We start from the raw sequence: 26,343 nt of genomic DNA, 5'->3' as shown, positions 1-26,343 counted from the left end.
TGATGCCAGATCACACTGGCGTGTTCCACACACCCTGAGAAGCCTGAGATACCTGCTTTCTGGATTGACGTGTCAATCAGGTTGTTTCTCTGTAGGTATCCCGCCAGTCTGTGCGCGACCACACTGAAGAAGATTTTTCCCTCGACATTTAGAAGGCTGATCTGGCGGAACTGGCCGATTTCTGAGGAGTCCTTTTCCTTAGGGATCAGGATCCATCCGGCTCTCCGCCAGGATGTTGGTATCTCCTTCTTCTGCCACACGACTTTCATCAGCTTCCAGAGGAATCGCAGGACATCCGGTGCATTTTTGTAGAGCCTGTATGGAACTCCGTTGGGACCTGGAGCTGATGCGGCCCTTGCTCTGTGCACGGTTTTGTCTACTTCGCTCCATCTGGGTGGACTAATATCTAGTTCGTGCTCTGGTGGATTAACTGGTGGCATGTCAGATGGGAGTGAAACCTCTTCCTGGTGTCGGTCATCTGTGCAGGACTTTTTCAGATGTTCTTCCAGAGTGGCCTTTGACACTGAGAGACTTCCGCTCTTCTCCTTTGTGAAGAGACTCTTCACAAATTTGAAAGGATCTTTATAGAAGCGTGTTCTTGTATGCTCCTTCCTTCTGCGCTTCTTCAGGAGGTTTTCAGCCCTCCTCAGTGATGCAAGCCTGCTCTGAATCTCTTCCTGCAGCACGTTTATTCCTTCCTTCTCCTCCTCTGTGGCCTTCCTCCATTGCTTCTTCAGCTGCCTTCTCTCCTTGACAAGTCGGTCTATTTCTGTCTGCCTTCTGGACTTGGTGGGAATTGACGGAGTAGATTGTTTGCTTTCGGCCACTCCGAACCGCTCCGCTCCATAGGCATAGATTAGGTTGCCCATTCTCTCCAACTTCTTCATGGTGGTCCCTTTGATCCCTTCTAGGATGTTGCAGAGATCAGTGTTGACCTCCTTCCACAGCGTCTTGTCGCAGGACTTTGGCCACTTTACTAATGGCCTTCACCCCTGGATCTTCTTCTCTGCCGGTGGTCGTGATGTGTTGGATTCAGGTTGTTCTCCTGTGCCTTCCTCCTCCTCCTCCTCTGGGGCAGGGGTGTTGATGTCCTGCAGACTGTGGTGTGTGTCCTGCTGCTGAACTTCAGTCGACTGACTCGACCTGCTTCTCAAAAAGTAGCTGTCGATGCGATTTCCCTGTTGACCCTTCTTTAGGCACCCTTTCTTGCCCTGGTGTATCTTCAGGCCATGGGTGGAGGTAACCTTTGTCCAGCCACATATGCAGTTCTGGAGCGTGTGTCCTGCTTTAGCTGTCGAAGCCTCGGGTATACTCGTGGTCTTTTCCGTTCCTGTGTTCGTTATACTGGTCATCAATCTCGTAGTCTTTTCCGTTCCTGTGTTCGTTACCGGGTTGTCTGCCGATGAGCCATCTTCCGCCCCCGCTCTCGCAGGCTCAAGGGGTGTTTTATTTTTTATTTTTATAAAATTTTTAGAGGTATTAAAAATATCTTAGAATGTCACTTTGGTGACAGGTGCAGATAGCCTGTATACACTAATACTGTATGTTGGTTCGTTTACTGCTGAGTGAGAAAACAATGTTACACATTAATTAAGCTAATCATCTGGGGACCCCCCCCCCCCCCCCACAGTTTGAGAACCACTGGTTTAAAACGCATTCAAATGAATTACAGTCGCTTCCCTTGTGAAAAGCCCTTTAATAGCCACACACACACGCCCAGCCATCATTGGCCAGGTGATTATAGGCCCGGTAGAAGCAGCTGTCGACGTCACCGCAGTGGAAATATCTGGTGACCCGTGAGGGAGAATAGGCTCTGTGTACAGCGGCCATATTGGAAAGAAATTGGCAGGTCTTACCAAGGCTTACCAATTATACTAATTAAGGCTCTGTTCCATTTAGTGTGGCACAGTGGTTCTCACACTTATTAATTTCAAGAACCCCCGTAACTCTGAGAGTGTACAAATGGAACCAAATGGACCCGTAATACACACTCATAAGAGGGCATTTGGAAACCCTTCAAGGAACTATGAGGGTCCCTGGACCACACTTTGAGACCCACTGGTGTAGCAGAGTGTTTCCAGTGAGCCAACAACATGCACAACATCAACTCCCCTTGATTGTGTTTGACCAGAATGGAACAGAGCCTTCATTAGTATCATTGGTAACAGTAAGGAAGAGGCCCAATTTCTTTCCAATATGGGTGCTGTGCATAGAGCCTATATTGCAGAAGGTAAACCGCTCGCCAGAGAAAACGTTCCAACCCTTTGGTCCCAAAGACGTTCCAGGGATTCCATTCTATGAGTAATTAAAAAATAATGTCATTTAAGTTATGGCTGCGCCTGTGCCAATCAATGTTTTTACCCAGAACTTGGGGCCTGGGGAAAAAAAGCCTGAGAAAGAGTATTAACCGGAGTCCCCCAGGGGTCCACACTAGAGCCCCTCCTGTTTTCGCTCTACGCTAAATATATTTCGCCCCGAAAAGTATATTTGCCGAAGATTTTCCTGTCATGTGGTTTTGGACCACATGGCACCAAAATGCTCCGGGAATAATAATAAGAAATATAATAATAAACGAATGAATAACGTGAAGTCCTCTGAGAACTTGAACTGAAATGGTATAAAACATTGTTTCTTTTTTAGCCAGAAGGGAAGAGTGAAATGTTTCAAAAGACCAAAGCTTCCTTTGTAAATGAAACCTTAAAACACTGTCACAGTTTGAGGGTCTAGATCAGTGGTTCTCAAGCATTTTCATGTCTAGGACCCCCACATGATTGTATTTGGCCCGCAGACCCCCATTGACTGACTGATTGATTTGATATGAATACTTTATTAACACGTTTCTTAACAGTACAGTAAGTACAGTCCAAGGTTGTGCTAAAAAGGATAACACCAAAAAAGCCCCCCAGGGAGCTTTTGCTGGGGACCCCCTGGGACCCCCCAAGAACCCCTGGGGGTCCCCCAGACTCCACATTGAGAACCAGTGATCTAGAGCAGGGGTCTTCAACAGGGGGTCCGGGACCCCTAGGGGGTCCTCAGAGTTGCTACAGGGGGTCCGCCAAATCTTAGTTTGGTATGATTTTTTTTTTTACCTTAACCATCTGAACACTAGCATCCCTTTTCTGAGGAGAACTTAAGCCAAAAATAGCCGATCTACAAGCTCACAACGCCTCGCGCTGGCGAGGCGTTGTGAGCTTGTAGATCGGCTATTTTTGGCAAAGAGGTCTAGGTGTAGAGGGAAAAAAGAACAGTAAACGTAAACAAAAAAAGTTGAATCTAAAACACAATTTTATACAATATAGAGGGGGTCCCTGCTTCATCTCTTTCTCAGCTAGGGGGTCCTTGGGCTGAAAACGTTGCAGACCCCTGATCTAGAGAGTCTTATCTTTAGTTTAACAGCAGCCTGTTCAGAGGGTTGAACACTGCTGTGAAATGCCCTGATCTCACAAGTGTTTTTGATTAAAAAGATATGAATATAATGGATACAGTATTAGGTATATCATCACATAGCATTGTGCCGGTTATTATGGTATGTTGTCTCCACTGGAAGTTCTTCATCCTGGTTTCAGAACAGAGGTTCTCAAAGTGGGGTCCAGGGACCCTCCGGGGTCCTTGAGGGGGCTCTTAAATGCTCTTAAATATAGTAAGGTATATTATACTATTTAGCAGTGGTCCAAAAAGTATCTTTTTTTTTTACTTTTAAGTAAAAGTATCAATACTGCAGTGTATAGAAATACTCTGTTACAAGTTAAAATCCGGAATTCAAAATTGACTTGAGTAAAAGTACAAAAAGTATTGGTATGAAAATGTACTTAGAAAGTACCAAAAGTAAAAGTACTCGCTATGCAGAATGTCTCATTTCAAGTTTTCAAATGTATTGAAATATTTTGAAAATAGCCGATCTACAAGCTCACAATGTGTCGCATTGTGAGCTTGTAGATCTGCTATTTTCAAATGGCCAAAATAAATGGGGCTGAAGTGGTTAAATCAAAATCTTCAAAGTAACTAGTAACTAAAAGTTTTCAAATAATTGTAGTGGAGTAAAAGTAAAAAATTTGCCTCTGAGATGTAGTGGAGTAGAAGTAAAAGTACTGAAAATTGGAAATACTACAGTAAAGTACCTCAGAATTATACTTAAGTACAGTACTTGAGTACAAGTACTTAGTTACTTTCCACCGCTGGTTATATTATAGTATTTAGTGTGCAAAAAGTGACCTTACAGGTCAGTAACTCTGAGAGTGTACAAAATTGGGTCCATTTGGTTCTTGTACTCTTAGAGTTATGGGGGTCCTTGAAGTTTAAAAAAAAGGTTTGAGAACCACTGTTTCAGACTAATACCTGGTATTAATGTATGTCCTGAATGTACTGACTATCATCCTGGTTCTATTGGTATTACTGCTTTAGGTCTGGATATTGCACTTTTTCTCATGGTTTAACTGACAGTAAGGTCTTGAGTGTAAATTCAAGAGTGAATTTAGCTTTGGGGGAGAGTTAAATGAATTGGCATTACTGCATACATACATGCACTCAAATACATGCACATACCAAGGTTGTTATAGTTTAACATTTTTCATTTTTTATTTCAATTAGTTTAAATTTGTTTTAATGTGGGTTTAGAGTATTATTATTTCATTTTTTTTAAAGGCTTAGTTTTGAATTTGTTGTAAAATGGGGTATTTGTCAGGGTCAAGATTCAAAACGGTAATAAAGTATTGTCATTAAAAAACAAAACACAAAAATATATTTTCAGTCATAGCTAAGAAAGCCAAATTTCATATCCAAGCAAAATACTACCCTGACGTATGAAATATTGCCTAAAACTATACAGTTAGTTATTGTTTTTTTGTACAGCCTTGTTTTTATTTAATTTAATTTAACTATAATAACCTACATATATGCACATAATACACATGGCCAAATACAGTACATGGAAATTGTTCCATATAGTTTTATTGTGACGTAGACAGCAGCTCATATTCTTTCTTTGTGATTTCCATTGGTTTGTCTGTAATGTACCGTATGCGTTGTTGTACACAGAGACCACATGGCAGTACTGACATCTATCTCTGACATAATCTCTTTATCAGCAATCATACAAAGAATGCACATGTTCCTTTGATCAGCGTCGGTGCTTTTTAACCTCTTAAACCCTCTATACTTGATTGGCAAATCTCTTCGCCGAAAATAGCCGATCTACAAGCTCGCGTTGTGAGCTTGTAGATCGACTATTTTCCTGCGAATGCCATTTTTTTTTACGGCTCTAGCAGTGATTCTCAACCATTTTAATTTCAAGGACCCCCAGTTTGACATGCATTGATTAGGCTACGGACCCCCATTTAATGGCATTTCTATTTCTATCAACTGGCATCTCTGGGACCCCAATTTATATAGTAAAATCAACGTTAATTTAACTCTGAGAGTGTACAAATGGGTCCATTTGGTTCCATTTGTACACTCTCAGAGTTAAATTAAAATTGGATTCCAACCTGATTTCTAAAGCCGTCTCTCAGTCTGGACACTCTTGACACTGAAGCCTGGTTTATACTGGTTTATACTGGTTTATACTGGTTTATAATTCATCAAGCGATGGTGTAACTCGCCGACCTACGAGCTGAGCTGTTTTTGGGGAACGATGAACCGCTGTACGATAGAGCAGGGGTCTTCAACAGGGGGGTCGGGGACCCCTAGGGGGTCCTCAGTTACTCCAGGGGGTATTTTTTCTTTTTTTACATTAACCACTTGAACCCTATATAGCATCTCTATTCTGAGGAACGTTAGCCGAAAATAGCCGATCTACAAGCTGCGTTGTGAGCTTGTAGATCGGCTATTTTCGGCAAAGAGGTTTGGTGTACGGGGGGGGAAAGGAGCAAATCAAGTACTATGTCTTGAAGGTTTAAGTGGTTAAATGTCTGAAATTAACAAAAGAAGCATTAATTTACACAACACTGATGATAGTCAATGAATCTATCTATGAAATCTATGAAAAAAGTTGAATCTGCAACACAATTGTATGCAATGTAGTGGGGGGTCCCTGCTTCATCTCTCTCTCTCTCTCTCTCTCTCTCTCTCAGCTATAGGGGGTCCTTGCTTCATCTCTCTCTCTCAGCTATAGGGGGTCCTTGCTTCATCTCTCTCTCTCAGCTATAGGGGGTCCCTGCTTCATCTCTCTCTCTCTCTCTCTCTCTCTCTCTCTCAGCTATAGGGGGTCCCTGCTTCATCTCTCTCTCTCTCTCTCTCTCTCTCTCTCTCTCAGCTATAGGGGGTCCTTGCGCTGAAAAACGTTGAAGACCCCTGGATAGAGTATAAGTTAAGCATTAGCCACGCCTATGTCGTTAAACGTTGACGACAGCAACTGAATACAATAATCCGGTCTGATCACTTTGTAAATAACAGTCAGTCCTAAAGATCAGATTTGAGAAACAAATGTGATTTTGCTGCAGCCTGAACAAAGCTTCAGATTTAGTTAGAAAACAATAAGTTAGTTTTTTTTTCCACTACAGGACCAAACATGGCCACATGGGTCATACAGGACACATTAATATCAACCAAAATATCATCATTCTGTTTCAGTATGCCGCCATCAATGTTTATTTGCCAACTAACCGGGTCATAGTTTGAAATAAGCCAGTTCTTGTTTAAAAAAATCATGTGCTATTAATACATTGTGTTAATTTGGCCCTGGTTTTGGTTAGCGCCCCCCTGTGGAGGATGGTGTGTTTAACGCCGCTGAACAAGAGAGGAGAGGCAGTAGAACATGTAATGTATTAATCATATAGCATTATTGCTGTCTGCATCGATGGGTCAAATGCATTGTTTGGAAGCCTTTTTTTCTTTTTAAATTAAGTCTTACCTATATGTGAGGATGAAACGTTTGCTGTTTTTATTTTATATTTTATATGAATTGAGGAGAGAAAACGGTGACAATTAAAGATGCATTCTGTTTTAATTTGGATGATAAAGTGTTTACATGTTCTATAGTAGCACAACGTGCCAAAGTTCCTTCCTGTCTCGTCACCAGGAGGAAGACGGAAATGGGAGGAGACTTGTAGAAGTGGGAGGAGACTTGTAGAAGTCTGTGTGGTACCTCTAATGATTAGAGCAATGGTTCTCAAACTCAAAGTGGGGTCCAGGCCAGGGACTCTAAGGGTTCCTTGAGGGGAGGGTCTAAATTGACCCTTACAGGTCTGTAACTCTGACGGTATACAAATGAGGGTCCATTTGGTTCCATTTGTATACTGTCAGAGTTAAAGGTTTCACGAGAGAGAGGGGGCGGGATTAATGGACTATGACATCAAAGTCCAGGGGCCAATCGCAGCACTTTTCTTAGCCTAATTATTCAGAAAATCCACTGAATGTTCAAAGTTATTTCTTTTTGGGTGTAATTGAGGTCATAAAACAAATATGAAAAAACAGGGAAAAAATGAAAATTGATGTCATTTCATCAAAACCTTTAAAGGAGTCTCCTTTCATTTCCCCAACCAACCAGAGTGCAGCATAGATATAGAAACCTAGATACCTCATTGGCCTCTGCAGTTCGTTGGAGCAACTGGTATCGTGGCCGCCATTTTAGAGGAGGAAAGCTGACACTCACTCAGTGGTGTTTGTTCCAAAACTTCCATGCGGTGCATTGGGGGACACACACTCAAAGTAGACTGGCCAATCACAGCGCTCACAGCGCGTTGACTACTGGCCAATCACAGCGTGTCTAACTGACTTTTGCTGCGCGGCTGCCTCTTACGAAAAGACCCGCCCCCACCTGCCTCTGATTGGCCTACCGAACGCCCCCTTCTGTGACCCACGCGGAAGCTTGCCTTCTCTAAAATGGCGCCCGAGATACCAACGCCTCAGAGCCGAAGGAGACGTCTACCTTTATATGTCTATGGAGTGCAGTGGGCGTCGCCCCAAATGTTGTGACGTCACGGCTCTCAATGCTGCACATTGGGGAGGGGCGGGGGCTGACGGACAGATCGGTGAACCAATAGGATCCGGCGGAACTTTTCACCGGAAATTTTGAACCCGCCCTAGACTGCCACACACTTCTACAAGTCTCCTCCATCTGACTGAACATGATGTGAACTGAGCCTGGAGGTTGGAGGTTGGACCAGGGGATGTTGCCTTCGACACCCATCTAGTATCAAGTCATCGCTGTCTGGTGGAAACCTTGCATGTCCAAAACCCTGACGAAAATGAAAAAAAAAAACCTGTGTTCTAGGGCAGTGTTTATCAACCCTGGCAAACGTCCCAATTTTGGGCCGGGGCTACTGCTGAGGTGTGCCGCGCCGTTTGAAGAAGGTGTGAACCCAGCCTCTCGAGAACAATAGCGGCGATCGTCCGTCAATCGATACGGCCATCATCCGTTTCACACACAGCCACGCCCGAGTCCATTCAGTGTAGCGACCATCACCCATAGGAATGCAAATATGTTGTCCTACCTGGTAGATACTGTATAAAAAGGGCACAGGGTAGCCTACATGCTTTGGCACTCAGTATTACTAAGTGGGTCGGAACGGGTCGATACGGCGGACCTGGACGTCATACCTGCTAAGAGGGGCTGTCCTGTCCCAAAAGCCCATGTTATAACCTGCCATGATGAATGTCCAACAATAAAACACTATATGTTAGTTTTCTTATAAAGTGCTTCTAAATCACTCCAGTGTGTTTGTGTCAACGTAATTCGTGTAGTTTGTGATGTTTAATTACTCCTCCACGGAGAGAATCTCTTCCAACTTCAAGCCGTGGTGCCGTCGAAAACCGGAAAACTCGCCCCAAAACACGATCGCCCCCATTTATTTTCGCGGACCAGCGGTTCTTGTATTCCTGTATTTGTTTTACTGAGGATAAGGTTAGAAATAAGTTTACGGTTAGCCATATTATTAGTTTTACTGAGGTTACGTTTAGGAATAAGGTTAGGTTTAGGCATAGTTTAATGAGGTTACGTTTAGGAGTACCAGGTGAATATCACCGGATTTCCCCGGGGGTGACTGTTTTGGGGTGAGAGTTTTGGTGTTCGTCTGTAGTGGGCAACAGCGCATGCGTCCGCAATAATGCTATCAGGATCAGATTATTAGATATTATTATCAGATATTAGAAGTATATTGGGTACCAAATATACTTACCAAAGAAGTTTTACTCTGGGAAGGTTTTCAGACTCCTCCATTCATTGCACTGACCCAAGTTTATATATTTGTAGGCCAAATATTTATATATTTGTAATGGTCAAGGTTTCTGCCCAATAATATCTATCTCTCTCTCTCTCTGTGTGTGTGTGTGTGTGTGTGTGTGTGTGTGTGTGTGTGTGTGTGTATACACACACACATATTATGTGTGTATGTATGTGTATGTATATATGTCACAGGGAAAATGGCATTCCAGGGAAATTGACAGGGGAGCGCTTGTTTTATAGGCACGGGGCGGTGCTGCGAGGCGGGGCTTTGATGCGAGGACGACGACCACAACAACAACATACTAACCAGGAAGCTACGCTAGGGGAACGCTGAAAATAAAATGGATAATATGAGAGAAATACTCAAGTAAAGTACGAATACCTCAAAATTGTACTTGAGTAAATCTACTTTGTTACTTTGCACCACTAGTACAAGCCTCAGTGGCGCACTTCGATAATCATTGGACTCCCCACCCACTACCACTGGGAGCCGGGGTTTGACTCCAGCTTGGGACATTACTTTTTCAAACAACCGCGGACTACTTTTTTTTCGCTGATAAAGTATAGTTTTGGACCATGACGGAAGGCGCTCCGACTTAGCAGACCTTGAGGCCGAGGAGTCGCGCCCGAGCGCCTCCAGGCGCGAGTGCCCGCGACGACCGGCCGATGGTCTGCTAGTCGACTTAAGCGCCGTCCGAGTTATGTACCGATAGGCACAGAATCGTAAATGATGTTGTGTGGGGACTGTGTTTGCCCCAAGTGCCACTCACTGCACTAACATAGCCCGCCAGGCCCGCCCCCTGGAGTGTGTGTGTGTGTGTGTGTGTGTGTGTGTGTGTGTGTGTGTGTGTGTGTGTGTGTGTGTACACACGTGTGCGCATGCGTGTGTGCGTGCTGGTTTGTGCATGCGTGCGTGTGTGGTGTGGGGCTCATGTCTGGCTTGCATTGCCCTCTAGCGTTGATTCTACAGAATTGCATGAGGGGCATGAAAACAAGCGTACCCCTTTCAATTTCCCTGGAATGCCATTTTCCCTGTAACACATATATATATATATACCTTATATCTAGGTGTGCCCTGGGATATTTTCGCTATGCCAGGTGTGCCTTGGCACAAAAAAGGTTGATAAACACTGTTCTAGGGGTGTGCCGATACACTAATTTCACCAAACGATACGATACGATATTTGGCTCACAACTTCGATACGATTTCGATACGATACGATAAAAACAACATGTTGTCACCCTTTTCACCTCGGGGCTGTTTGCATGCCTGATTATTATTATTGTAAAAAAAAAACGATACATATCGTCACGAAAACGTATCGCGATATATCGCGGGACGATATATCGGCACACCCCTAGTGTTCCAATGGATTCAATGTAGTTATTTAGTCACAAGCTCTTAATACCTTTCGTTGGTTCAATATGTATGAACTCCACAGACAGACTCAACCACGTTCGCTTTTAAAATGTTGTAAAAATAGCCGCGCAGTGAGCTTGGCTGTTTTGGCGACTTTTGCACGGCAGAACGAAGGCGATGTATGACGATGCAATGTTTCCGCCCGACAGCGATGATGTATTTGACAGGATGAATAAAAGCCCAATGTCATATGTAGAAAACACTATGTAGCGTGCAAATCAAAAGTTATGAATCCCATTTTAGCTGCTTGGGAGAACGAATCTCTAAACTGATGATTAGTTTGAATTCGGGGAGTGTTATCAGTTATCCATCGATTATAACAACTATGCTAACAAGTGGAATGCCTCAAATCACCTTTTTAACATCGCCATCTTAAAACATCCTGTGTAGGGTACAACTATCCCTCTGTTACTATTAGTATGGAAAGGTGTTTGAGTCATGCTAGGATATTTGAGTCTTGGTGGGATGTTTGAGTCATGCTAGGATATTTGAGTCTTTGTGGGATGTTTGAGTCTTTGTGGGATGTTTGAGTCTTTGTGGGATGTTTGAGTCATGCTATGATGTTTGAGTCATGCTAGGATGTTTGAGTCTTTCTAGGATGTTTGAGTCATGCTAGGATGTTTGAGTCTTTGTGGGATGTTTGAGTCTTTGTGGGATGTTTGAATCATGCTAGGATGTTTGAGTCATGGTGAGACATTTGAGACAGATCACATTCGTATTTGACTTCGTTCAGCTTGTGAGCGTAGGCAGTACCCAAGTCCCATCGCCATTTCATGCCAGAAAACTGAATTCATAAGCAAAAGCAAATAATAATATTATTAAAATGAGTTTGTGAATGTTGTGGCATGGGGGATATCACATGTAAAAGTGTACATTGTTTGTATATACCTGTCAGTGTGTGTAGAATCTGCACAGATATACACCGTGTATTTGGCCTCAGTTCATAGTTTTGTTGTTGGATTGTACAGCGCTGCGCTTCTAACTGTTCTCTGTTTTATAGAAATGGAAGAAATTCAACTTTGAATGAGGACAAAATGATTAACTTAAATAAATGCATTTATATATGAACTAAATGCTGCAAAGTGCCGTGCTTCAGTGAGTGACTACCTGTACGTACATAGTACATACACAGGCATAAAAGGGCCTGTAAGTCATATGTTTTTGTTAAAATAAGTGCTAAATAGTCCTATATTTCCTATATTAATCATTGCCATCCAGTGTTTGTTCTCCAGCTCTTTAGTAAACAGAACGTTCATTTTCATGTCAGGATGTCATTGTTATCCAATCAAGAGAGAGAACATACAGGATACAGGATAAACAAGTGAAATAGGAAGTGATGAAACAAAAACAAAAAAATAGACACATTTGGAACTGGAACACTTTATTATTGAAGCTGATAAATGATCTTTGTGGAGTTTCTCTTCTGATTGGATAAAACTGGTATCCTGACCTGAACATGTTCTGTTTACTAAAGAGATGGAGAGACGAGGAGACCCCTGATACTGAACAAACACTCTATACAATGATTACTATCACAATATAGAGCTGTAACTTAATCACTCTCAAAATATTCTTCTTTATATCGTATGTCCAAAACTGTTACTTTTCAGGATTCAAATTCAAAAGCATCAAAAGTAGCAGATCTACAAGCTTTTGATGCTTTTGTGTGACGCTGTAGTATGATCAAGTGGGGCGTTAATTTATGAAAGTTAGAATATGGAGATAAGAGGTTTCTGCCCGACAGCAAGGCAAATGCTCTATTAGCCTTAGCAGCCATATAACTCTGAAATACAACTTAAGATGTGCTTCAAAGTTACCCTAGTGATGTCACTGGAGTAAAAACACTACAACCTACCTTGTTTTAGCCGCTTTCCTCAGTGTTTACAAATGAAAGTAGAAAAGTGCAGTTCCTGGTGAAACTGTGAGCTTCGCTGCAAGCAACAATGTAGAAAATAGTAGAAAAAAGTGGAAATCAAGTAACTAGTTATGAACTAAATGTTGAGTAAATATGAATTAATTAATAGTAATGATTTACTAAGGATGAAAAAACCATGACCCACCTGGGACCACCGGGCCCGTCCAGTGAACCAGTCCAACTTGGGAGACCCCCGCCACCCTAACACACAGCAATGCACCGCATGGAGGTTTTGGAACAAACACCACTAGAGAGCGACTCTCCTCACTACTCCTACGTACCTACCTACTGTATGAGCACTCATCCTGGGCATAGAAGCCACCGGGGGGGAAAGCAGATCTACAAACCCACCACGTGTGGCCCTTAACTAATGACAAGTTAACTTTGGTTAAGTCATAGTGACTTCCAATTAATGATGAATTCATGGTAAATTAATGTATGAGTTAATCATTAATAAGGTGTTAATTAAGCATTAATTAAGTGTACGAATTTGCTCCCTATGGTGAGTTGTGACCTGTGTTTCAAATTTCAGTCTATTGGTGCATTCAAGTAGGCAGTTTTAACGTCCATTTGGTGCAAAATCAGGTTTTCCTGCTGCTTTCTGCATCAACACTCTGATACTAGTCAAGTTAGCTGTAAGAGAAAATGTCTCCTCAAAATCAACTCCCATCTTTTGACTGTACGGTACCCTTTAGCCACATACCTAGCCTTGTATTTTTCAGACCCATCAATGTTGTTCTTAATCGCATAAACCCATCTACCCCCCCACTGCTTTCTTACCCTCAGGTAAGTTGATTATTAGAGTAAATGTGTTATTTTCTTTAATCGATTGCATTTCCTCATCCATCGCATAGACCCACTCTTTTGAGTTATCTGAGCTTAAAGGGGAATTTTGGACTAAGGTTTTCTTACCTTTTCTATGACGTTATGATATCTTAGGATGAATGGTACAGTAGAAAAACATCATAACTCCATCCCGGGTCCGCCACAGCTTAAAACGTGCGCCAATAGGCCTTGCGCTAGATCGCGTATTTTAATAGCTTTTTCAAAGTTTTTTTTGGTGAGATCTGACGTTCATAGTGACAGAACACTATGTAAAAAAAAAGAAAAAAAAAAAAACCTAAGTCTTCTAGGTTTTTTCTTTTTCTTTTTTGGACAGTGTTCTGTCACTATGAACGTCAGATCTAAAAAAAAAAAAAGCTATTAAAATACGCTATCTAACACAAGGCCTATTGAAGCACGTTTTAAGCTGTGGTGGACTCAGGATGGAGTTATGAAATGTTTCTACTGTACCATTCATCCTAACATATAACGTCATAGAAAAGGTAAAAAAAAAACCTTAGTCCAAAATTCCCCTTTAAGGCTCCTGTGAAAGTTACAGGTACATTACATGTCACTCTGTAACAATAATCTATGTTACTTTGGTGTAACTTGGCTTCCTCCTCACTCTAGAAGGGTATCTTTTTGGCTCAGGTTTAGCTTCAACTGCCTGTGGTTGGCTACTCTCTTCAGCCTCATTGACTGGAACCTGGTCACTTTCTGGAGTTACATTCTGCCTAGTGTTGGCCCTGTGCTCCACCTTCAGATCACCATCATCATCATCAGGTGCAATGTTAGTCTGAGTCTGTTGCTCTACACCAGTTTAGAAACAAACTTGGCTAATCTATTTTTCTGCACTTTCCTGCTGTCAGGAAAATAGACAATAAAAAAAAGAAAATAGATAATATTTATTACTATTATTATTATTATTATTCCAGTGTGTTACTGCTCTATACATTATATTAACCACTTTCTACCTGCTGTCCCTATTTAGAGCATAGGGGGAAAAATTTCACAAATAAAAAAATAGTGAAAACACAAAACACACGTGAGCTTGTATATCAGCTATTTGTGGTTAACATGTGTAGTCGGGCAGAAACCTCTTATCTCCATATCTTAACTGTGTGAGTTTTTTCCTAAATGAACTCCCTACTTGATCATGCAGCGTCACACAAAAGCATCAAAAGTAGCAGATCTACAAGCTTGAAACGTGGCGCGAAGCGACGTGTTTTGACCTTGTAGATCTGCTACTTTTGATATTTTTGAATTTGAATCCTGAAAAGTAACAGTTCTGGACATATGAGGTTTCTACCCGACAGAGACGATGTAGTATACACACCTTTTGTGAGTAATTAACTATAAGGTCCAATTGGACTGTCATTGTTTTGAATGATCACTTTCTAATCAATGGAGCAATTATTTTTGATTTCTTGTCCACCTTTGGAGTTACATCATGGCAAGGTAAATACACAACCCAAACCTCTACCAAAGTGGTCTTGCCCTTTAATTGATAGAAGCTTCTAGATCATGTGACAACAATCTCTCTCTCTCTCTCTCTCTCTCTCTCTCTCTCTCTCTCTCTCTCTCTCTCTCTCTCTCTCTCTCTCTCTCTCTCTCTCTCTCTCTCTGAGTGAATCAGGAAGTGAAATTAATGTTCGGGGAGTTTCCAGTGAGAAGCTTCAACACCACACACACACACACACACACACACACACACACACACACTATGTCTCTCTAGTAACTGGTGATGATTAATAAAAGAATAATTCTGATTGGCTGCTGAGTGAATCAGGAAGTGAAATTCAAGTTTGAGTTTCCAGTCAGAAGCTTCAGTAGCGAGTTCAACCGCACGCACGCACACGCACACGCACACGCACACACACACCTCTCATGTGACACTTTGATCACATGACCAGTGTGTTTTTAAAGACATTAGATTCAGCAGTGAGATGTAATGAGGCTTGGATTGATGTTTAATGAACATGAACAGCATTTTACCAGCAACGCTGCGCACGCACGCACGCACGCACGCACGCACGCACGCACGCACACACACACACACACACCATCAGTGAGATGTAATGAGGCTTGGATTAGAGGAGCGTCTGTGAGTTCAGTTAACAGAGGTTTCCGGTTTGATTCCTGACTCCTCCTGGCTTCATGTTGAAGTGTCCTTGAGCAAGGCACTGAACCCCTAACTGCTTCTGATGAGCAGGTTGGAGGAAAGCCTGGTATTCATTCTAAAACTGAGCCCTGTGATCCGGTTATAAAAAAAGGGGGGGGGGAGTCATGTTCCGGTGGTTGGTTCCGGTTGGTGTCACATTGTTTTTGTTCCCCACATAATGTGAATCAGTTTGTTTAGTCTCGCTAGTCACGCTACGAGTTAGAATAAAAGATGAACATACCAAACCATTATTATACCAAAAGAAACTAAACGATTATACCAAACTAAACAAGTTTTAAACTAGGGGAATCATTTTGGAGGCGCACGGCGCTGGAGGTTCCGGTCGTGGGTTCCGGCCGCCTGATGACGTAAAGTTATTTCCACTCCAGACCCGACCAGAAACCTGAAAATGGTATTTGATCCCAGGCTACCTTTAACCACTCTGATGCTCCAAGATGTCACCTTTGACCTTTGACCAAGAAGATGTGGTTGAGTTAGGAGGTCAAATGTGACTCCTTTGTGTGAGAATACCTTAGCTTATAAATTAGTAAAAGTAAATGAATAGATTAAATAGACTTTTACTGCACAGCCTTCCAATCCAATGGTCTCTGAGTTCTGTCCATATGAAGTGTTAAACACTGTGTAACACTGCTGTAGAACCATATGTGTGACATTCAGTTTATTTGGTGAGACTATTCTCTTACCAGACCTGAACAGTGTTTGTGTAAAGTTTGGTGTGGATTGGAACCCCCCACCCGTTGCCCTCCAACAGCAACTACATGGGAAACATTATTTATTTTATTAATATTTTAAATAATCTGTAATCACTTCAATCTGAAGTGATGAACTTTAACCTTTAGCCTCCCATCATGTCTCATCTGAAAGCTTTGAATTAATTATAACATTTTACTTTCTTTCTTTCTTGTGTTTCTCTTCAACAGAATCAGAATCATCTTTATTGTCACATCACAGGTTAAAGGTGTGAAGAAGTGGGTGGAATTATTTTTTGTGCAGCTCCATCGTTTTAGTTATTTTCAGAAAGAGAAAGAAAAGAAGACGGGGGGGGGCAAGGAGAGAATAAAAGATGAATTAAACAAAGATATTTACATACTGTATGTACATGAGGAGACATAAGGTGCATAAGGTACAGTATGTACATGAGGAGACATAAGGTGCATAATGTACAGTATGTACATGAGGAGACATAAGGTGCATAAGGTACAGTATGTACATGAGGAGACATAAGGTGCATAAGGTACAGTATGTACATGAAGTTAGACATAAGGTGCATAAGGTACAGTATGTACATGAGGAGACATAAGGTGCATAAGCAGCAGCTATATACCATATATGATTATGTGCAATAATCCAGACTGTCGTCTTTCTGGAAACAGATGATGTAACATCTTATCTTTAATCTGATTGGCTGATTCTTCTGAACTAAAGAACGAGTCCTCCTTCATTCTCTTTCAGACTCCAGAACTTCTCTTTCAGTAAACATCTGTTTATTCCGATCGGTTTATTCTGATCCGTTTATTCTGATCCGTTTATACTCATCTGTTTATCCTGATCCGTTTATTCTCATCTGTTTATTCTGATCTGTTTGATCTGATCTGTTTATTCTCATCTGTTTATTCTCATCTATTGAATTCAGTTCAGTTTTGATCAGTGATGATGAAGATTACAGCCACCCTCCTCATCCTCTCCTCTGTACTTCATGTCAAAGCGATCCCAGGAAGTAAGTACATTATATTTATGTTATTATATAATATATACATTTATATCTACTGTTATTATATAAAACCAAATATGGACAATGCACAATACAAACAAATGACATGCGCACGCACGCACGCACTCACACACACACACACACACACACACACACACACACACACACACACACACACACACACACACACACACACACACACACACACACACCCTCCTTTTACTACCTGTATATACAATATTGAATCAGTGTGAATAAAACATTTGACAGGAAGCTACTTTTAATATCCAACCTTTCACTTCATATAAGAACCAAACATGATTGTTTAACATGATGATTATGTGTTATTGTCACTGTGAAGAAGTTTGTTGTTTAACGTCATCTTTGTTTTATTTCCAGTGTTCCATGAGCAGATTAAAGTCTATAGCTGTTCAGACACAGTTAAAGACTCATATAAAGAGTGGATGATGGGACTGGATGGTGAAGTGTTGGTGTACGCAGACTTCAACAAAGGGAAGGCGGTGGAGCCTCAGCCTCCGTTTGTAGATCATATGACCATTACAGGAGCTTATGATATAGCTTTGAATGATCAGGCGTTCTGCAAAGCCCAGCTGGACACCGTTCGCACATTCTCGAAGAAACCACCAGTGAAAGGTACATGAATACTATTAACACAATAGTTATTAACTAAAACGGTTGAACACACACACACACACACACACACACACACACACACACACACACACACACACACACACACACACCTTTACTTATTTATTAGGATTTTCAATATAAAGACATGAATTATGTCAAAATCCAAGATAATACGATTATACAACAGTTACCATCAAAATAAAACGTATCAGAATGTATTCATATTGTGAGGCATTTCGCTCTCAGAATAACAACCTTTTTGCAAGTGTTTTCTCTGTTATCCTGGAAATACATGATGGGGTCTGACTGACAGACAGACAGACAGACAGACAGACAGACAGACAGACAGACAGACAGACAGACAGACAGACACTTTAGCTTAAGTAAAACATTTGAGTACTTCTTCCACCACTGAAGGATGGTAGAGTGTGTTCTTAATGTTGTTTTATGGTCGGTTAATTAATTAATTAATACAAAACATTCGCGCAGGAGTCGCGCACGCATGTGGTCCGCAACACAGGTCGGGGGGGGGGGGGGGGGGGGGGGATACAGTTTATGCCCGGTTAACAGTATAGAGTCCAACAGCTGGACGGACGGACAGACAGACAGACAGACAGACAGACAGACAGACAGACAGACAGACAGATAGACAGACAGAGTCCTTGTTAACTCAGCCGCACTAGACAACTGGACACATAGAGAAACAAAACCTAAAACATTGTAATGCCAGATTTCACATCCTGAACCTATTGTAGACTTTATGTAGAGACATATTTGGCTGATGGGGGGCAGTTAGCCTAGTGTTGATATTATACAGATGAATAAAACTGAACATTAATGACATTTTTCATTGTCGACTACTTCCAGATGGATATGTGTACTATGAGACTCACCGCTGTGTGTTTAACTCCAGTGAGCTGAAGGACATACAGTACATATACTCACATAATTTCGATGGTGATGAGTTCCTCAGGTGGGACAGTAGAGTAGATCAGGTTGTTGGATACACTGAGCTTGGTGTGAAGAACGCAGAGCGCAGCAATAAAGATCCTGGAGCACTGGCTGCGATGAGAGCAAACCGAGAGGCAACCTGCAAACCCAACATTGAGAGCTACTACTCCTCTGCTCTGAACAAGAGAGGTGAGCTGATCTCAGAGCAGCACTCAACACTCATCACCTCATAAACTATAACATGAAATCACATGATTCTATTCAGAGATGATTAATGGGGTTAATATTGATCATATAATAATTATTACATATTTCTTTATCTGCTGAGAAACATTTCAGATCCTCTTGATTTATACTGTAACAGGCTGACACGCAGTGGAAATAGCAGATCTACAAGCTCACAACATGTGGTGTCACCATCGTACAGTAGTATAAATGAAACATAGATCTATAGGCTATGAGCGTTTTCACCTACATATAATGACCTCCCTAAAACAAAGACACCAGGATTAATGTTTTTAAATTATGGTTAAAAAGAACCATGCAGGCTAAAACACACCTCTATACACTTCATTTCACCACCTGATTTTATATTTTAATTATTGTCTTAACTAGTTTGTTTTGTATGTTTTTAATCACAATATTTTACAGGATTATGTGTATTGTTTTGTTTGTTTATTAAGCTATATCATTTTCATACAATGATATTGCTTTGTTTATTGTTGTTTATGTAAAGCACTGTGTAACTGTGAATTATTTAATATGTTTAAATTATATTATAGAAATGCATTCTACGTTGTAGAAAACTGAAGACTCTACAGTACTCTGGTGCCATCTGGTGGCCAAACACTGACATTTACAGTTACAATTTACAATGTAGGCATTTATCAGACGCTCTTAATCCAGAGAGATTTACAGTAAGCAAGGTAAACATGAGGTAATAAATCAAATACATAGAAATAGTAATCTAGGATCATATGTAAACCAATAACCTATCATCAGTCTAAACAGTATAATATCAAACAAATAAATAATACGTACATTGAAACTATCCAAATTATAGGATGCCAGGTTGAACCTGGCATCTGTCTACATAATATGCTATCTAAATGATCTAAATTACATTTTAACCTTTGAATAAGACTGCAAGGTCGTCAAGGCTAGGTCAAGAAGGGAGAAGAGTCTAGCACGTGTGGAGCGTTGTCCAGGGTGTTTTAGAGAAGGGAGAAGAGTCTAGGACGTGTGGAGCGTTGTCCAGGGTGTTTTAGGGAAAGGAGAAGAGTCTAGGACATGAGTAGCGTTGTTCAGGGTGTTTTAGAGAAGGGAGAAGAGTCTAGGACGTGTGGAGCTTTGTCCAGGGTGTTTTAGAGAAGAGAGAAGAGTCTAGGACGTGTGGAGCGTTGTCCAGGGTGTTTTAGAGAAGGGAGAAGAGTCTAGGACATGAGGAGCGTTGTCCAGGGTGTTTTAGGGAAAGGAGGAGAGTCTAGGACGTGTGGAGGGTGAGAGGTTGTATAGGGTTGGATCAGGTATATGGAGGTGTTATACCTTTGGTTGGTTTGTAGGCCAACATCAGTGTTTTGTACTCTGTGAGGGCAGCAACTGGAGGGTCAATGGAGGGAGAGGAGAACGGGGGAGAGCCGGGAAATGTGAACATTTTGGCTGGTTGAAGAACAAGTGTGTTGCAGCTTTCTGGATCATTTGGATGATATACAATTATTAATGATAATAACATGTTCCTACTTCCTATGACGGTTATATAATAATAATAATAATCTTATTTATCCAGTGGAGCCCAAAGTGAGTCTGAAGTCAGAGACTCCCCCTCGTCGTGGTGAACACACTCACATGCTGAGGTGCAGCAGCTACGACTTCTATCCTAAAGTGATCCTGGTGACCTGGTGGATAGGTCAAGAACCTTTGACCTCTGTTCTCTCCTCTACTGACGAGCTGTCTGATGGAGACTGGTACTACCAGTACCACTCCTACCTGGAGTACACACCCAGGTACACACCTAACAGACACCTATACATAGAAATACACACCTAATAGACACCTGTACATAGAAATACACACCTAACAGACACCCATACATAGAAATACACACCTAATAGACACCTATACATATATTCTTTAAAAACAAAACAAGTGTTACTCACTTGCTGAAAATTGCCCATTAATTGGTAGGCTAATATTAAGTCACACACACACACACACACACACACACACACACACACACACACACACACACACACACTCCAGACACAACTACGCAGCAAGCTCGTCATCGTACAAGCATGACGAACGCACACAGAGACCCGCGAGCGAGTGTGCTATACATGAATACACACACAGGAATACGCTATAACGTGCATATCTCGTTACTAAGTTTCTTCTGCCTCTTGCCTTCCTATTTTTTCTGCAATGGGGAGGGAATAGTAGAATACACAATAAACACTAGAGCGGAGGAGAGCCCAGCGGGGCATTCACGCTCCTACACAAAAATAGTCAAACCTTTTTTTTTCCTCCAAGAAACTAAATAATAACAAAGATCAACGGATCAATGTGTCGAAGCGCGGCGCGTTTCAGTGTGTAGATCGGCTACTTTCACAATCTGTCCTAATATTAGTGCTAATTAACAGCTGCTCACTCACTGCCAGACCGGGCGGGGAGGAGGGGCCGCTTCAGCTCTGAGCAGATCCACATGGACACACATTCAACTTGAGGATGCACGCATGTCATGATTATTTTAGGTGGAGAAAATATCAGTATAAGCTTATCTTAATGCCTATAACGGTCTAGTGATATGGTGCCTAATTGTAGTTGTGTTTTTAATCTTACATTTAAATATAATAGTTCATCGTTTAGTTATTATGAGCGGCATGGCTCATTTTGGGTGCCCCCTCGGTGCCCTAACCCCCCCCCCCCCCCCCAGCACCGTGGTGCAGAGGGGGCACCTGTGCGTAGGTACTGATCATCCTCATCAGATAGAAAACATGCTGTGCTTTTTGAAGAGGATCATCATCAGAAAAACTGTGTGTGTGTGTGTGTGTGTGTGTGTGTGTGTGTGTGTGTGTGTGTGTGTGTGTGTGTGTGTGTGTGTGTGTGTGTGTTACAGATCAGGAGAGAAGATCACATGCATGGTGGAACATCCCAGCCTGACCGCGCCTATCAAGATGGACTGGGGTCAGTTACTGTAATCTACTCTATTCTACTGTAATCTACTGCATTCTACTATATTCTACTGTAATCTACTGTATTCTACTGTATTCTACTGTAATCTACTGTAATGTGTTACACTGCACTCTGTTTTAAGGGTTCAAGGATTCTTCTCTTTTTGTACCTGAAGTTGTACATTTGTTTTGCAGAAAGGAAACACAGCAATCCAATTAAAAACAAGACACAATAATAATACAGACACCAGAAATAAGAATCAATACAAATACATTAAAACATCCTAAAAAAGTAACCATTCTAATAAGAAGGTCATGACAGGAGCCTCACCTACTTAGAGCTTAAGTGTCTTGTCTAGATGAGGTACATCATCTTTGTTTACTAATGGCTGCAGGTATAAAGACATTTATAGAATTTATAGAATTTATAATATAATATAATATAATATAATATAATATAATATAATATAATATAATATAATATAATATAATATAATATCATTCATATAATATTTTTATTGTCAGATGACTCCATGCCAGAGTCAGTGAAGAACAAGGTGGCCATGGGAGCATCAGGTCTGGTTCTGGGTCTGGTCTTGTTCCTGTCTGGATTCATCTACTACCAGTGGAAGAAACAAGGTGATTAGCATGTTTAATTAACATGTTTCATTAATTAATCTACTACCAGTGGAAGAAATTAGGTCAGATCAACAGAGGATCACATGACATGTGGAACCCTCACATAAATGCAAACAAACAAACAGACTAAACAAACACATAATGTAAAGCCACAACCTAAACTGGTTTATATTGGTTTAGAACCTTAACCAGTTTAGACCAGTTTAGACGACCTAGTTAGAGGTCAAAGTGTGTTCAATGTTGTCACATTTAGTCTTAAATAAGAGTCAAATGTTCACATTAGTTCTGATGCAACATGTGACCCTGATGACTGAACCCTAATGTTGTTGTGTTGTTGTGTTATTGTGTTGTGTGTACATTTATGCATTTTATGGAGAAATACACACAATACAGTACATAGGATTTATTTGTGTGTCTGTTTTAACTGTCTCTCTTCTTCTTCTATCAGGTCGTATTCTGGTGCCGACAGCCAATGACGATCTTTAGACTCCTCCCACACACCCAGGTTCACTTCCTCTTTCTTTTTACTAAACCTTTTTACATATACATTCATACAGTTTTAATGTATAAAAGTGTATAAAACTAGAAAACATACACAAAACAACATGCTTGCGTAAGAAGTGAAACAACTAGCCTGGTAAACCTTCCTGGTCGCGTGAATTCACATTATCATGTGTCTTCTGCTTCATTTCTTATAATAATGAATCTAATAATCAAATGTAATAAACAAATGATTTGTTGTATCACACACCACTGATGTCAATGTGGTCAGATGGGGGGGGGGGTGAACTGTGTAGTTTGGACCATTCATCATCAATCAAATATAAAAATGTTTTACATGACGCAGGAGTTTAGATCCCATAGCCTGAGAGGACGTTCAGGTGACTCAGTTAGGAAGTGAAGAGACGACACAATGCAGCCAAATTCTGAACCAATCATTTGAACACAACATTTCAGTTAACTGAACCCAATGATTCAGTTCATTGAACACAACATTTCAGTGAACTGAACCCAATGATTCAGTTAATTGAAAACACTGATCATTCCATCACTAGCAGGATCAAAGACAGAAACTTGTGGTCCAAAGGAGATTGTTCTACCAACTGAGCTGCCCTTCCTACTAAGATACACTATTGACAAAGTATTGGTCAAATGTTGTTTGAATGGACTGAGTTGTTTCTCAGTCCATTCTGCAGGGAAGGTGCTGGGAGGTTTAGGTTTTTAAGTAGTTTAGGCCTGCTAATAACTTGTTCATGATCTATTAACTATTAATAGCATAGTTTTATAAATAATCGTTAAAGCATTAACCATTAACACACATTTAACAAGCTATAAATAACACATTAACTAATCATTTGGGAATGATTCATTTAATTTTATAAGGGAAGGTTATTCTAAAGTGTTAACATGTTCACACAGTTAATACATTCTGATTGTTAGTGGTTTATTGTCTTTTCACAGAACACCTGGGTGTGTTTTCAGAGAAGCAGAGAGTCATCGCTGCCCCCTGGTGGAGAGAGGAGTAAATACATGTGTGTCCATTCAGCTTTTAAATACTAATAACAACAGCAAAATGATGACATCATCAACCTTTTTCACAAATGTGTCCTTTACACAATTAAAAATGCTAATTAGCTAGCCAAGGCTAACGAGAATTAGTGCGCAGACTCTGTCTTTTCCCGGTGTTTCGCCCAGTTCGACGGCACGGAACGTCGGAACGGCACGTACTGGCGCCATTATCATTTGGCGAAGTGCGCCATTTAATATCATGCAGGATTTACACACTGCTTTAGCTCCGTGTTCATTGCCAGATTTACAATTGTGTTTTCTGTAGGTTTTAAACGAGGATAGCCGGGTTTGGCTTGTTTTGTGTGTAAATCGCTGCATGTTGAACTGCGTTTCCAAACTGTAATGGCGTCGATGTCTCCTGTACTTGGAATTCACTAAAACGTGTTATAAACATCATTGATGAATGAATGGCTTTTGCTTTTTGATATTATGATAAGTTTAATTGATCATATCTATATAAAATGTAATAGTGTCTCTTACCAGGCGATTAAAGCAGATAACCTCGGGCCATTGTGTTGTGTTGGATCCTCTGTCCAGTCAGGACAACATTCCAATCGGACTCTTTTTTAATTTGCTAATTTAGCGTTCCTTGTCGAGTGGCAACAAGGTTCTGTGCCTGTGATCTGACAAGACATGACACCTGCTTTTTAAATTGGTATACTTTTACAGCATATGAGTTTGAAAACCCCACATCCCTCTGTCTATACCAGTTGGGGGAAATCTGTGTTTTCCCCCGAGCCGACTCCACCCCCCTAGGTACGACCCACTGATGACACTACGCCGTGTGGATGTATTCCCCCTGTGGTGTGTGTGTAGAGCTGAGGATGGATCATGATTGGTGAACCAATCCGACTGCTGTCCAATCATGGTCTGGTTGGCCTTTTAAAAGCAGGAAGTTGTCATTCAAAAACAGATTTGTTTGCAGATTTTGCACAGGCGGGCAGAGTGTGATCCAAGCCCCCAGAGTTGCTGAGAAACATTGAAGCTGCCACCCCAGTGGCCAAAGCTGGAACTGCAGGCGGGGAGAAATACATGCACGCGCAAAACATACTGACAGATATTTATATTTATACATATAAATATGTAAACATATTATACATACATACATATGCATTTACATATAAATATGCATCTCGAGTGTATTTAATAAATATCTCGCGTTCAATCCTTGACACACGGGCTGCCGTAGAACGCAAAAAGGACACTAGTGCGCATGCTCATAACTCTATGGGGATACAAAATCGAACCAATAATTCTACTTCCGGCAGGTTTCCGGGTGCTTCAAAACGCCACTGAGCACATTCATTGAAATGATAGCTGGGGGCGGGGCAATCCGCCCTCTAGTTATATTATACCTCTATGGTGTGATCCAGCGTCACCCATGGTAAATGTAATAGTTCATTTATAGTTATTGCTACTTTTAAATGGGGCTAACAATGGAGTGTGTAGCTTGTGGGGCAGAATTCTGCCATTAAGGTGCGCTCCACTCTGCTCGCCCTGTGGTAAGGATGTTTTTATTATTTGCGCGTAATGTCAGGTTGTTTTGAAATGTGTGTCAATGTATTAAGCTATTTAATGCAGTCAAATTGTTTTGTGTACATGGTATGTAGTTGTATGTTTTAAACCCACTGTATTTATATAATAATGGTCCATTTGAACTCCTATTTGATGCCTTCTGTGAGCATAGTGAACTAATATGTGTGTGTGCTCTTTTGCAGTGCAGTGAAACGACTAACCTATGAGTTAATTACCACTGCTGTGGCTTATCTGCTCTGGACAATGCTTGGGGAGATGTGTTCTATTGACCAGTAGTATTGCAGTGGCATAATCTTTTTTAATAATTTAATTTGAATAAAATGTCAACTTTTGCAACGTCATGGTGTCATTGCTGAGCCTCCTACCCAGTTTCCAAAGCGCTGTTAAACGAACCTCCTTTTAATGTTGAGCCTTAACTCTTTTCCTGCCATTGACGAGATTTCTCGTTTTTCTCTGCATGGCTCAGGGCTATTTTTTTTTTTTTTTGTACTTTTTAAATGTTTTGTTTATCACAAAGGAAGCAGGAGATAACGCGATGCGAAGATTTTCTGCTCCATTCACTTCAATGTTAAAAAATAAACGGAGAAAAAAATCACATTTTACCTATTTTTGCA

General features: G+C 41.1%; 1 protein-coding gene across 2 annotated transcripts in view; it reads left to right on the top strand.

Annotated features, from left to right (window-relative positions):
- The window catches only part of LOC308104642 (H-2 class II histocompatibility antigen, E-S beta chain-like), a 99,114-nt gene extending 73,195 nt beyond the window's left edge, over positions 1–25,919 (top strand). The window contains exons 3-8 of one of the 2 annotated variants that reach the window (XM_080455102.1): positions 18,732–19,004; positions 20,602–20,818; positions 21,931–21,998; positions 22,511–22,624; positions 23,073–23,129; positions 24,086–25,919. In XM_080455102.1, coding sequence (XP_080311228.1) covers positions 18,732–19,004; positions 20,602–20,818; positions 21,931–21,998; positions 22,511–22,624; positions 23,073–23,110 — 710 coding nt within the window. In that variant the 3' untranslated portion in view covers positions 23,111–23,129; positions 24,086–25,919. The remainder of the gene's footprint in view (positions 1–18,731; positions 19,005–20,601; positions 20,819–21,930; positions 21,999–22,510; positions 22,625–23,072; positions 23,130–24,085) is intronic. The other variant, XM_080455103.1, reaches the window with a different exon arrangement.
- Positions 25,920–26,343: the final 424 nt, after the last annotated feature.

This window comes from Gymnoscopelus braueri, assembly GCF_963280865.1.
Source record: "Gymnoscopelus braueri genome assembly, chromosome: 1".
Taxonomy (NCBI): domain Eukaryota; kingdom Metazoa; phylum Chordata; class Actinopteri; order Myctophiformes; family Myctophidae; genus Gymnoscopelus; species Gymnoscopelus braueri.
Note: the sequence above shows the minus strand (reverse complement) of the source record. Positions and strands in the feature narration are given on the sequence as shown.